The 14,170-nt window shown below is 42.1% G+C and overlaps 1 protein-coding gene across 1 annotated transcript; it reads right to left on the bottom strand.

Moving 5' to 3' along the window:
- Positions 1 to 300: 300 nt before the first annotated feature.
- Positions 301 to 13,531, bottom strand: ATAD1 (ATPase family AAA domain containing 1). Its single transcript, XM_056849614.1, has 9 exons — positions 13,361 to 13,531; positions 12,375 to 12,473; positions 11,730 to 11,850; positions 10,470 to 10,670; positions 7,688 to 7,794; positions 4,498 to 4,587; positions 3,033 to 3,083; positions 1,570 to 1,703; positions 301 to 446 (listed from the first exon to the last, which is right to left on the bottom strand). Exons 1-9 carry the CDS (start codon positions 13,520 to 13,522, stop codon positions 326 to 328), a joined length of 1,086 nt encoding a protein of 361 aa, XP_056705592.1. The 5' UTR covers positions 13,523 to 13,531; the 3' UTR covers positions 301 to 325.
- Positions 13,532 to 14,170: the final 639 nt, after the last annotated feature.

Raw genomic sequence — 14,170 nt, 5'->3', positions numbered from 1 at the left:
TATATACACTGGAGCCTGATTCCCCTCCCCCGAGAAAAAGTGTGCCGCACCAGAACCTACCAAAGGCTTTTAAGGCTGCAACAATGAAAGAGGACTTTGCTTTTGAGCTGGACAACATTCTTCCATGTCATGATCTATCACTGAGGCCATAACCCAATTCTGAAAGAGGACTAGATTTCAATAACTTAAATATAAGAATATAAAAACAATTCCAGAAACACTTATTAAAAGGCTATTTTTGCTTCCAATTCATTTCTGCTACCTAAATCACATAGCAAGCCACTGAAATGAGGCCACATTGGAACACACGCACACTCCCTAAGCCTTAATCTAAACTAACATGCATTAGAACACTCTGGGTTGTTGCGTCTTTTGACTTCCTCATCTTCTCAATTGCCCGGTGCAGATCTCTCTGTTGCACGGGACGTATTTCATCATCTTCTTGGCTTGGGGGAGAAGAAAAAATAAATAAATAAAGTTGATCCAAGTGTTGTGTAAGAAATTTAACAAAATACATATCTCAAGGAGAAAAAACTAAGCCGAGAAACAATAAAAAACCTAAGCTGCTAAGTGTGTTTCAAACAGAAAATTCTAGCCTCATAATCTTTGCTTCTGGTTTCTCAAGTAGCTGCACACATCCCTACGTGCATGTGGAAAGAAACAACTGACATTCACTTCCTGTTCCCTGAGTTCCTTCCTCTTATCCAAAGTGGAACTGACACATTTCCACTCACCCGCCCCCACAAGCAGAGAAATGTGCAAGCTGCTGCCCTGCGCCAGGAACACATGTATCTCACTACAGGAGTACACGACAGTCATTCCCAGTTCAGCCCGTTTCATGCATGCCGTACACACAAACTAAAGTTAGTCTTGGGTCGTTTATGCATGGGTACTTTCACTCATGTTTGCCCCCAGTCTGTCTCAGTTGTTCCTTGGAGTTGTGCATGAGTTTTCCGTCCATTAGCGATGACCTCGTGCCCAGCCCTTGCAATGTCTGGGTCTTCCCATTCCTCTGTTAACTCGACTCTTTCATCTTCCCTGAGCAAAGCCCGGGTGAAAACCCCATGCATAAGGCACAGTCCTTGACACCCAAGCTTGGTTTCTCTCACAGCCAATCACAAAGCAGCATGTCCAGAGGCGGGGATTCAAATACTTCCTGGGAGATCTTTCTGAGCAGAAGGAAATCTTTTTAAAACCAAGGCTTAGATTTCTCCCCCCCCTTTCAGAATACTCCTTTTTGTTGTGTTTGTTGTTCTCAAAATGCTTTTTTATGTGGCACTTGGTGTTTTTTTTGGGTGGGGGGACTTTTCTCACACAGTAAGCACTATAAGTAAGCCAATTACAAAGCAGCATTTAAAGGGTCAAGGACTTGATTTGTGCTTGGAGACTGCTGGTGCATAGATTCCCTACAGGAAAGTGTGGGTCCAGCGAGCAACGAACCTCGGGTAAAACTCCCATGTGTAAATGACCTTGGTGAAACTCTCAAGACCCGTTTCTGTAACAAGGACCATACAGAACAGCCACTGGGTATCAAATATTTTTCCTGACACAGCTGAGCTAAAAAGGTACCTGTCTTCATAGGAGGCATTAACGTATTCCCTGACACAGAGGAGTGCAGCGTCACGGCACATTTCTTTCAAGTCACTTCCAGAGAACCCGTCGGTTTCTCTAGCAACTTCAAGGAGATCTACGTGCCTGTCCACCTATTAACGAACAAAAGTAACACAGATAAGGACAATGACAGCATTTTCTTGTAAATAGTAATGAACAGTCCAAACTGGAACAGAATGTAGGAATTTTATGCTATTGATTCTGTTCCAAGCTGAATTTTGAATAAATGGGGGGGGGGGAGATTACGGGGTAATCCAGCAAAAATTATGTCCTTTCAGCCCAACTGTTACCAGCTAGACTGCATTAAAAAAACAAGGCTGGGATATAATGGCCTTTTCAAGCCCACTTGCCTACAAACAAGAAGCCCATAGCTCTAGTAGAGGAATTAAGTAATACAAACTAGCTCTAAATTAAGCAAAGGTAAAGGTCCCCTGTGCAAGCACCGGATCATTCCTGACCCATGGGGTGACGTCACATCCCGACGTTTCCAAAGCAGACTTTGTTTGCGGGGTGGTTTGCCAGTGTCTTCCCCAGTCATCTTCCCTTTACCCCCAGCAAGCTGGGGACTCATTTGACCGACCTCGGAAGGATGGAAGGCTGAGTCAACCTTGAGCCGGCTACCTGAAAGCGACTTCCGTCGGGAACGAACTCAGGTCATGAGCAGAGCTTAACACTCTGCACCACAGGGCTCCTTAGCTCTAAATTACGTGGTACAAAAGCCAGTGACTCTACCTTGCATTAAGGGCCAAACTACATGCGGCACTGTGAGTCCATGAAAGGATCCCTGATGTATAACTTAGCTGACATGGATAAAAGCTGGGGATGTTCCAAAATTTTATTTATTTTGATATTTATACCCTACTTTCCCCCCCAATGGGGACCTAATCTGGTTGATATCATTCTCCCTCCTTCCACATTCTCCTAAAAAGAGCAACTCCATGAGATAAGCTAGGCCTTGAGTGGGCCCAATGTCTCCCAATGAGCTTCCATGGCAGAGCGGGGATGCAAACTTGGGTCTTCCGGATCCTGGTCTGACATCATCACTACACCATGCTTGGGGGTGGGGGGAAGGTTAACTACATTATCCCAATCAAAGTATCTCTCTTCTCCCTACCACCCATCTACTTCTAAGTCCAACAGAGGAAGGAAAAAGCCAGGTGCAATAAGAGTATTTGTCTTCTTTCCCTACAGGGCTTAAAGGAGCACGTGGGCGGGGGGAGCAGCTATTTCGCATCGGGAAAGTGGCACTGGGGTGAGATCTCGCCCGCCTTCCCCAATGCACAGCCTCATTTCCTATCAGTCCCCACTGGCTGCTTTTTGAAGCCAAGTTATATATTAGGGGATCTAATCAGAGACCCTCCTGCATCACACCTTATATAGCCCCAGGTCAGGCCATCTAACTGCTGGAACGATTAACTTACATTTTCATCTGTCAAAATCAGTTTCAAGATTGCTTCTCTCTGCTTCAGCGCCTGCAATTTTTTTTTTTTTAAAAAGGGCATTGTTATAAAACAGGAACAATGTGACAATTCTCACACATTCAGCTTTCTAGTACGAACTGAACTGCTCCTGAACAACTTGAAATTATGCTGTTGTATAGTTCCCATTCACGTCTCTGAGGTTTCCACAGAGGTCGTGAGAGAGGAACGTGCTCTCTCACGAAATAAAAAAAACATACAGTCAGTCCCTTGAGATAACATCAGGTGGATCTCGCAGACCCATTCTGCAATTGACAGTGCCTCCCCGATTCAAGATACTCCTTTGGTGGCAGTATCTGTTGCACCCAAGGAAAGCCCTGCCATTAGCAGAGCACGCCTGCAGGATCCAGCCTCGTGCTTTTCATCTCTATCCCTTTCGTCAATACCGCCCAAATATTCCCTCTTGCAGGAGAAAGCACTGGTTGGCAGGCGTCAAGGACACTGAGATGTCGTTCCATTTAGCCAGGTCAGAGATGTCAATCAGGAAGCAACAATAAACTATCTCCCTCGCGCAACTGATTTCTGGGCTATGAAGATTCATGCTCTCTCAGAAAATTATTTTTAATTAAATTTTTATTTTTTATAACAACATAAAACATACACTCCCCATACATAATAATTACTTCACATCTATAACAAGATCCTCATCAACATCCGCACTGGAGCGGAGATAGGACCTTCTATAATGCCTACTCTTAAACGATAGATCTTGAAAGTGATTGAGTCTATAACATAACTAAAATACACCATTTATACTCAAACCTGCATATAATCTAGCTACCTTACACCACTGTATTAATATACTAACACTGTTTATCAAGCCTGTTAGCCAATATATCTAAACAATACATATTTATATCCCTCTACTAAGTGAACACCTAACATATAGTTTATAGACAAAGGGGAAAGGTACTATTAACTTTTGAGTTTATAGTAATTTATTCATCAGCATATTCTCAACACTATCTTGTTAATCCAATTCAGCTCTCTCAGAAAAACACTGACATTAATGGGAATCTTCCCTTGCTACTGTGCCAGAACATCCTAGGAACAGGAAGTTCCTTTCCTACAGGAACTAAACTCAGGTCTCCAATTATGAACACATGAAGCTGCTTTATACTGAATCAGACTCTTGGTCCAGCAAAGTCAGTATTGTCTACTCAGACCGTCAGCGGCTCTCCAGGGTCTCAGGTAGAGATCTTTCTCATCACCTATTTGCCTAGTCCCTTTAACTGGAGATGCCGGGGATTGAACCTGGGACCTTCTGCATGCCAGGCAGATGCTCTACCACTGAGCTAGGACAAAAAAAGGGTACTTATAGGAAACAATCGATAAGCAAGGAACAAGCTAATAGCTAACGTTCAATACAGAGTTCAAAACCCACTCCTTTTAAATAACAGTGACTTACAGGTTGGTTGATATGAAATCTCGTAGGCATTCTTCTCATAATAGCCGAATCGAGATCCTGAGGGCGATTGGTAGCTCCCATCACTATCACCTGAAAATTCATCAGAATGAGAAGTGAGGTCAAACAAAGATTGCATCTCTCTCTTGAGATACTTAATTCTGTCCTATGGGCTTAAGTTCAGGGATTGCATGGCTCCTTTGGAGCCATTAAAAATACCACCAGTTTTCAGGGACTTTTGCACAGCTCTGAGCTGCAACTGGGGGAAAGCATGGATGAAACACAGAGAAACACTCAGTCTTGCACAAACAAAATGCCTGCCTCGTGCAAATTTTGAGACAAAAATCAATGTTCTCAGACATATGGTTTAGCCGTTTTAAAACATTTCTAGCACATGAGTAAGATGTGGACAGTAAATCTTGCAGTCTTTTTTGGTTTAAAGTGTCTCCACCCCACCATTTAGGATAAGAATTAGCACATCCCGGAACATCCTTTGCAGTTCCTCCCAAATGTTCAACCGATTTGAAAGCCATGAAGCAAGAGGAACCAGTAATCTCCAAAAGTTAATTACTACCATGCTACAAGACAAAGACTAATTTACTATATGCCCTCTTATGAAGCCATCGATGTATTGCAGAGTCATAGACTTCTTCCACCTCAAAATTAATCTGCTTGGTACCATGTACATCTGTTTAGATTCAGACTTTAGTTTATTGTTTCGACTGACACAAAAATATGCCATTATAAGTGTGAAAAGACATATATGAGAGACATAAAACTGTTACCACAGCATAGGAATGAAAATCTTGCATCAACCACACTGGATACAAAATTATATTTAGTAACTGTAGGCCATCTTTCCTAGCACCAACACTTTGTGAATTTTGGAAGAAATTATGTTTATTCAAGCTCATTGATAAAAACCGGACATTGGTCAAAGACTGTTTCTTAAGTCTTGGTTTTGCTTTTTGCCCATGAACGTCACTGGCTTAGGGCTGCTTCACAACTTAGTTTTCCTACAGGGAGAGAATCTCTGCGTAGAAAAACAAATGTGTGCATCATAACATGAAGAGTATTGGCAACACGGAACCTGTACAATCTGACATTTCGAATGACACACATACATGCCTGATCTGTACCAAATTCCTCTGCATAGGAAAACTGTCAAGCACACAAAGCAAGTTGGGATGCAGAGTTCAAAATATTTCTTGGCTATTTTTAGGGAAACAGTGCCACCTAGAGATGTAAAAGAAATTGTGCCAGAGAATCTTAACATAAGATCATGCGTAGTAGGGGTGAGTGCCTTTTCAACTCAACGCACAGGAACATGACCCCGGGGAAAGCGGGGAAGGCAACATGTTTAAAGTGGTAGTAATCCACTATTAGCTTCCATTTCTAAGCCGAAAGGTGGCATGCATGTGCTGAATATGCAGAGACTAGGACAAGCCTGGACTTGTCCCAGCTAAACATCCCATACACCATGAAGTATTTCTAAGGTGGCTATGTGGTTACCTATTTCCCAGCCAGATTTCCTATAAATGTGCAGCCAAGCTTCGTGTTAAGAGTCTTCCAGCTAAGTATTTATTAGAAGCTACTCTCTCTGACTTCCACATTGTATCTTCTGCCACTAGGTTGGCCGGGGAACTTTGGTTTAGGATTTAAAAGGACTGCGTTTTGATGCTGATCTTCAGCAGCCACATATAAGATGTAATAGATGGAAAAGCAAGCCTGGTTTTATTATTTTTCCTTTACCACAATCTTATGTTCCTCATGCTTTGTTCATGAACCCAACCTGTTTAAGTAAACCTTATCCAGAGGAATTCTACCGTATGTATCTAACCTTATCTCAGCTCCAAGTAAATTATTTGGTTCTCTCAACCAAGTTACTAAGAAAGAAAACCCCCAGTAAGATCCTCTCTTCTCCATCACACATTAAGAGCCCCGTTGCTCTCTAATCTTGAAAGTGGTGGCAGCTGCGGATTTCTGCATATTATAGGGTGAATTTAGTCCCAGCCATAAAGCAGCAGCAAACAGACACCCATCTAATCAAGTTTATCAAGGAATCTCTTGGCATGGCAGAATATGGGATGGGTGGCCGAGTTAAAATTTTTGAAAAAGGGCTCTGAGGCACCCTATCTAAACTAGTCCATCAACAGGGTATTATGAAGAACAGTTGGTTTCTATATGCTGACTTTCTCTACCACTTAAGGAAGAATCAAACTGGCTTACAATCACCTTCCCTTCCCCTCCCCACCACAGACACCCTGTGAAGTAGGTGGGGCTGAGAGAGCTCTAAGAGAGCTGTGACTAGCCCAGGGTTACCCGGCTGGCTTCATGTGTAGGAGTGGGGAAACAAATCCAGATCACCAGATTAGCGTCTGCCACTCATGTGGAGGAGTGGGGAATCAAACCCAGTTCTCCCCATCAGAGTCCACTGCTCCAAGCAACCGCTCTTAACCACTACACCATGCTGGAGTTGTCAGTAATAGAGATAAAGAACTATGTTTCCAAATGTACAAGTATACACCAGCATAATATAAAAATGGGGAGTCTTACTATCACTAGACTACTGGACAGATGAGATATAGCATGTGAGTTGTAGTTCTTTTTCTCCCCCTGAAGAACTCACCTTCTGCCTCTTTTCCCTTTCCTCCAACTCTGCAATTTCTTGACCATCACAAGAGCTTGCTATTGTGAGAAAGCATCTTAAGATGGTTTTGTCAGGAAATCACTGGAGGTATTGATCCCAACCACCAGGCTTCTCTACAATTAACCTGGCATAGCAAAGTCTCTTTCCAAGCATGAGGAAGCTAAGTAAAAGAATATTCTGTTAAATATAAAAGAAGACACAAAAAATATCTCAGGGCATCTACAGAAGTAACTACTCTGGCCTTCAAGCTCTCCCTATACTGAACCCTTCTGTACTGTTGATGCCAGGCTTTCAAGTCAAAGATCAGCTGAGGATCAAACAGAAGATACTATGCTAGTAGCACAACACTAGAACAGCTGCATTTCGCATTTCCTTGTTGTGGCATTTACATTTCTAGCCTTAATATGCTTTTTCTCTCTGCGTTTAATGGAAATTTATGCAACTGAAACTTCCTACAACAGGGATCATATTGAGTAGGCATTCTATGATTGCCTCTTAAACAAAGAAAACCTTTATTGTCTGGGCATGAAACTTTGTACCTACTTGACAATTATAGTCGGTGTCCAGACCATCCCAGAGACTCATGAATTGGGCCTTCATCATAGCTGTCGCTTCGTGATCAGAACTGGAACGGCTTCGCAGGAAGGAATCTGAGTTTTGAGGAATATTTCAATAAGAAATTATGGGCTACCGGGAATGACAATTCCAGAATTCGTTTAAATATTGATCTACTTCTTAGGAACAGTGGCCCCACCCTAGCTAAATATACTGTTTTAATATTATTCACATGACATACAAGGAGAGGCGTTTCAGCATCTCCCGAGCCATATGCCACACTACTTTAAAACAGAGGAGACCTTTGAGCTCATACTATGGTACAGCAGAGGTGGGAAGTAACCTGCAGCTACAGGTAGACTACCAGCCAGATTCCAGCAAAGCATACAGTAGCTGCTCCTTGTCAGGATTCTCACAAAGGATGCTGGACCTTGCTCTGATCTGTTAAGGCACTTATGTTCTAAAGAATGCCTACTAAAGATCACTTCATGCAGCAGATGCCTTTTCTATGAGAAGATCCTTGAGGACAAACTCTTCCTTTTGAAAATTTAAACACACACTGGTTGATCACTGGAATTCTAGTTTAAAAAAAAACTAGCAAAACCCATTCCTTTGAAAAATAAAGTGAGCCAAAAGTGCTATGCAAATCATCATGTTGTACCGATTTGGTCTGAGCATGGAAGTAATTTCTTGTACCATTCCCCCCCCCCCCATCAAGTCACAGCTGACTTATGGAGCCCCTGTAGGGTTTTCAAGGCAAGAGATGTTCAGGGATGGTTTGCCTCAGTGTCATGACCCTGGTATTCCTTGGAGATCTCCCATCTAAATACTAGCTAGGGCTGACCCTGCATAGCTTCTGAGATCTGACAAGATTGGGCTAGCATGGGGCTATGCAGGGCATATAAAGTTTGACATTCAGACAAGTACAATATTTTATTTCAATACCAAAAAAATGCTTTATATGGTCAATGCTGATTGTTTTCAGAGAGCTAAACAATATTTAAAGCATGCAATATTTTTAAAACATAAAATGTGCAGAACATATCATGATAATTTTGAGCACCCACTGAGTGGTTTTATAACAGATATACACAAAAGCAGACTTCATAGAATCAAAGAGTTGGACAGGGCCACCAGGACCATCTAGTCCAACCCCCTGCACAATGCAGGTGTTTATGTACTACCCCTATGCTTACCCTAAGCTTAAACTCCCTTCCCTCATCCTGTGTTCTGTGTTTTGCCATGTAGACCAACGTTTCCCTTGCAAGAGAAGACTGAGGAAAAGTAGGAATTGAGGAGTTCTGCCCTCTCGTCATCACCTGTTACAATTTCACTTTCCTCTCCCCGCAGTGGACTGATCATGTCCTTGTTCTTTTTCTTACTCTGAACATAACAAAACAACCCTTTTTGGTTGTGTTTGGCATCTCTCGCTAGCCTAAGCTTAATCTGCGCTTTAGCTTTTCTAACACTCTCCCTACAAGCACTGGTTATTTGTTTATATTAATCCTTGCTTATAAGGCCCTCTTTCCAGTTCCTAAATGAGTCTTTTTTATTTCTCAAATCTTTAGAAAGCTGTTCATGAAGCAACCCTGGCTTCTTTAGGCTCCTCTCATTTTTCCTTCTCACAGGAATAGTTTGTGATTGTACTTTCAATATTTTACTTTTAAGAAACTCCCACCCCCCTTGAACTCTCTTCTCCTTAAGTATTTTTGACCATGGGATTCTACCCAGCATAACTTTAAGTTTGTTAAAATTTGCTTCCCTAAAGTCAAACCTATATGTCTGACTATGTACAGCTTCTCCCTCATCCAAGATTGTAAATTCCAGAATTACATGGTCACTACTACCCAGGGTGCCCACTACTTTCACCTTGTCAACTAGTTCTTCCCTGTTGGTAAGAACCAAGTCCAAGATAGCAGACCCTCCTGGAAAATGACGTTTCCACAAGACATGTCAGGAATTTATTTGACCTTTCCCTTTTAGCAGAGTTGGAATTCCAACACATATCTGGGTAATTGAAATCTCCCACGACCACTTGTCAAGCCAGAAAGGTTCATTTTATTTTCTTGACCAAAGTTTAGTTTTCCATCTTAAGATGCTAAGTGTTAGCTGCAGTTATTTTCCAAAGTCGGTTATCAAAGACTTAACAGCCTGCACCTGCGGCTTGTTAGGCCAACGAGCTAGTTACTCAAGGACACTTACGTTTAGTTTAATTGGGGAATATAATGCATCTGTGAGAAATTGGGAGGGGGAATGAGATCACTCTCCGGAGTGTGCGGAATACTGGTTAGAACCTGTCTCTAAGCCCTTTTTCAGCTTTCCTTTTAAAGCTGTGGTATTCTATTGAGTAAACTGACCTACGCTCGGTTTTTGTTACAACAAGCTCTGGGTTCCTGGAGAGGATCTCAGGCTTGACACGACTCTTTGAGAACTTTGTAATCTGGCCTAGGAAGAGGATGAGCAAGAGCTCTTGCCCCATGCTTCCAAAAATAAGATGAGACAATTCACATTACTTTTGCAAACACTAAATATAAGGATGAAAACACTAAGGACTGGTAAAAAAGCTTTTCTACTTCAAGATAAACTGAGCTACCAACCAGTTCCTTAATTTTCAAAGCAATCCTTTAAATTGCCTACTTAAAAATGTATAAAAACACACTATTTCTCCAATGATATCTGATAATTCTAAGGAGACGTTTGCAGGTATCTTTTTTAAAAGCTTTAATGCAACATTTTCCTATGACTGAACAGAATGTATATATTATTTTACCTATTTCATCAATAAAGATGATGGAAGGTTGAAGCTTTATAGCAAGGGAAAAAACAGCAGCTGCCAGCTTCTGGGACTCCCCATACCATTTGTCTGTCAGCGTTGAGGGCTGAAGATTAATAAACCGACAACCTGCTTCCTTCGCTGTAGCTTTGGCGATCAAGGTTTTACCGCAGCCTGGAGGCCCATAGAGAAGCACTCCTGAAAAGCAACACATTGTCATCAGTCCATTGCCGCTTAGCGGGAAAGAGATAGCACTCCCCCCCCCAGTCACATCTAGATATGACGCAGCATGTAATGGTCCTTAAAAGCAACCACTGTTCTGCCACTCATATCCGGCTTCCATATCCAACAAAACATAAGCATTTCCTTTTAGTTTAGGATATCGTCATTTATCGAAACAATTTTTTTCGAGGTGAGACGAAGAGTACAATGAAGGCAGAGGAAAAGACACTGGACACACAAAAGCAAGTGACACAGGACTGCTCAACTGGAGGAATACTTTTGATATTACACAGCCTGATCCAAAAGCATATTTACTTGGACACAAGTTCCACTGAACTCCATGGATCTGAATGCTAAGCGCACACAGATAGGACTGAAGTCTTTGAAATGGCTCTCTGAATTCTTATTTTGGCATAGAAAGTTTAAAAACATGGTTTGCAATAGAAGTTCAGAGCACGTTCAGACAACCCCAGTTCAAACACTCCCGCATGTTCACCTGGAGCACTGCAGAAACAGAAGGATGGAAAAGCAGCATGTGCTTTTTCCCCTCACCATGCAGACAGCCCCCGTGTGAACTGAGCACGTCATATGAATGGGAGATTGCACAAGTCACATGATCTTCTTTTTTCTTGAGTGGGAAGTCTTGGAATGGCTCAGCATTGTTGTTGTAACTTTCATTGGTTCCATCTGCTATGGGGCCATGGCTCAGTGGTAGAGCATCTGCTTGGGCACGTATAAGGTCCCAGGTTCAATCCCTGGCATACCCAATCAGAAAGGTAAGGTACTACTATTGTGAAAGCCCTCTACCTGAGACCTTGGAGAGTCGCTACCTGTCAAAGTACACAAATCAACCTTGATGGAAGGGAAGGGGAAGGCAATTGTAAGCCACTTTGAGACTACTTACAGTAGAGAAAAGCAGGGTATAAAGACCAAACAAACAAAAACGAACCAATGGTCTGATTCAGTAGAATGCAGGTTCATACATTCGACGTATAAACTCCCAGAAAATATTATCTAGGACACTTCCATCCTTACCTTTTGGTGGCTGTAACAGTCTGGAGTTCTGAAACAAATGTTTCTTCCGGATTGGCAAAATGACAGTATCCTTCAGGTCTGTAATGACTTCATCTAAACCTGCAATATCACTCCACGTTACCTGAGGCACAAATATAGTGTTAAGAAAACTACAGAGTCATTATTGGGCTATATTCTCAAATCCCTAAAGAAGCTCAGGCATGCTCACATTTTGAGCTTTTTGAAGCTTATGGCCAAAAATGGAATTATACAAATGTAGATGTAATACATACAAGAAACAGGGCTATTCTGAGACACAAAACAAAACAGGAGAGGAGGTTGTGTCATATTTGTGATTCCTGTGGGTTTTAAAGATAACAGTTTTCAAGTGCACTCTATAATTGGCCCTGAGGAAAAGTCTTCTTTACCTGTTTCTCTTCCAAGATACAAAAGAGATGATCTCCTAGCAGAAAGTTATTTTGGCTAACAGGAGTCCTGATCTTGGTAACTTAGGAAACTGTTAGGAGATTCTCAATTTATCAGAGTGCAGTTCCTACAAGAACAACAGCAGCTACATGTACCAAGGTCTATCCCAAATATTATACTTTACTGCCCCCCTCCAAAGCACCATTTCTTTAAATTGTGGCAAAAATGAGCTACTCTTACATGCATGCTAAGAGGGTCTACGAGGTGTGCAGCAATGCTCATTTCATACTCGGTAAGCTTCACATTCTTCACACCTATTTGTTTCATTAACTTCTCTGCCTGTAAAGAAAAAAAAGCATTAAGTAACACCGCCTGTTCTTTTCCATATTTTTTTTAAAGAAAGCTGTTCCATGGGGATGTGAATATTCAGTAAATTTCAAATCAAGACTTCTATGAACAGAATTCCAACATTTTAGGCTTGTTTGCACAGAGATTCTCTCTTCTCCTTTTATAAATGAAAATGCAGATGTCCTGTTACTTATAACTGGGGAGGGGCTGTGGCTCGGTGGTAGAGCATCTGCGTGGCATGCAGGAGGTCCCAGGTTCAATCCTCAGCATCTCCAGTTAAAGGGACTAGGCAGGCAGGTGATGAGAAAGACCGCTACCTGAGACCCTGGAGAGCCGCTGCAGGTCTGAGTAGACAACTGATGGACCAAGGGTCTGATTCAGTATAAGGCAGCTTCATGTGTGTTCAATAGATAAGTAAAATCGGTTCACTAACTCCGAACACTTCTATGTGTTCTAAGGGGCACAACTGGAGAAGCTCAGGATGAGAACTAAGCCCCTGCACTAGCATATCATGAGAAAATGCTGGCCCAATCAGCATGATGCCAAACCAAGACTGGTGCCAGCACGATTATGCTGGTGCAGGGGCACTGGGGCTATGTCAGTGGAGTTAAGAACCATCATAAGCTTTCTCAGCCAGGGGTCCCAGTCTTGATTTGAGTGTAACATTTACACCAGTGAGAGGAAAACAGAAACCACCCTTCCCTCCCCCCAACTTTCTGCCTTCCTTTGCAGCCATGAAAAGCTTAGAATTCCAAGTAACTCTGCAGCCAACTCTCACAGCTCCAATAGTTCACAAGCAAATAATTAATTCTGTTCCCAAATGATGATCTGAATACAGTTGGGCGTTACAGAAGACAAATTTTAGTGCCTGACCCTACCTGTTTCTGAGCTTCTACTTTTTGTTTCCTGGTGGGATCAATTGCATCTACCATCCATTTAATGGTGAAATAGGTCACAGCACCAAATATTGTCAACCGGAAAATTAAGCCAACAACTTCATTCCGGCTCAACGGGCGAGAAAAGGCTTCAGCATGTACCATTTTGGCTTTACGCCTAGGCAGAAAGAAAAACGATTAGAGACTGATGTATGGTCTTAGAAAGCGGTAATAACTGTTTCTTTAAGGGACGTTACTAGATAAGAATTACAACTACTATGTTTTGGCCACTGGTAGGAATGGAATTGCCAATTTACAAATGGTTCTCCTCAGTCCTTCCTACTCCAGCCTCTGCTGAGCAGGCAGACAGTCTGACAGACAGACCTAGTACCATATAACTTTCTTGATTCATATGGCCTCTAAAATGGTTTCCATACATTGCAAACATATGACATTACATTATTATACCTAATTCTGTACTGTGCCACAGAGTAAGAATAAAAAATCCACACGATGGAGCCAGAGAACGAAACCTTGATGGCTTACCATGAGGGTACCTTCTGCTCGGAGGTAAGAAGGGCATCTCAAAGCTATGGGTGATTCCCATTGCACTTTCAGGGAGGCAGCCTAATTCTCCTGTCTTCCTGGGCGGGAATCCACCCACCCCTCAGTTACAATCTTGCCAAGCTAACTAAAGACAGGAGACACCAGAAATAACAAGAACAACATAATTCAACTCAGGTATGAAATTGCCAGATGCAACAAACTGATAGTTAACATATATACAACAAACAAGAAAGTAAGAAAAGAAGT

This window comes from Euleptes europaea, chromosome 5 (genome assembly GCF_029931775.1).
Source record: "Euleptes europaea isolate rEulEur1 chromosome 5, rEulEur1.hap1, whole genome shotgun sequence".
Lineage (NCBI taxonomy): Eukaryota > Metazoa > Chordata > Lepidosauria > Squamata > Sphaerodactylidae > Euleptes > Euleptes europaea.
Note: the sequence above shows the minus strand (reverse complement) of the source record. Positions and strands in the feature narration are given on the sequence as shown.

Coding starts and splice junctions, on each gene's coding strand:
- ATAD1 (XM_056849614.1), bottom strand. CDS start 13,522: ATGGTACATGCTGAAGCCTTTTCTCGCCCGTTGAGCCGGAATGAAGTT. Junction 12,474..13,360: donor AAGTAGAAGCTCAGAAACAG/GTAGGGTCAGGC, acceptor TTTTCTTTACAG/GCAGAGAAGTTAATGAAACA. Junction 3,084..4,497: donor GATTTCATATCAACCAACCT/GTAAGTCACTGT, acceptor AAAAAATTGCAG/GCGCTGAAGCAGAGAGAAGC.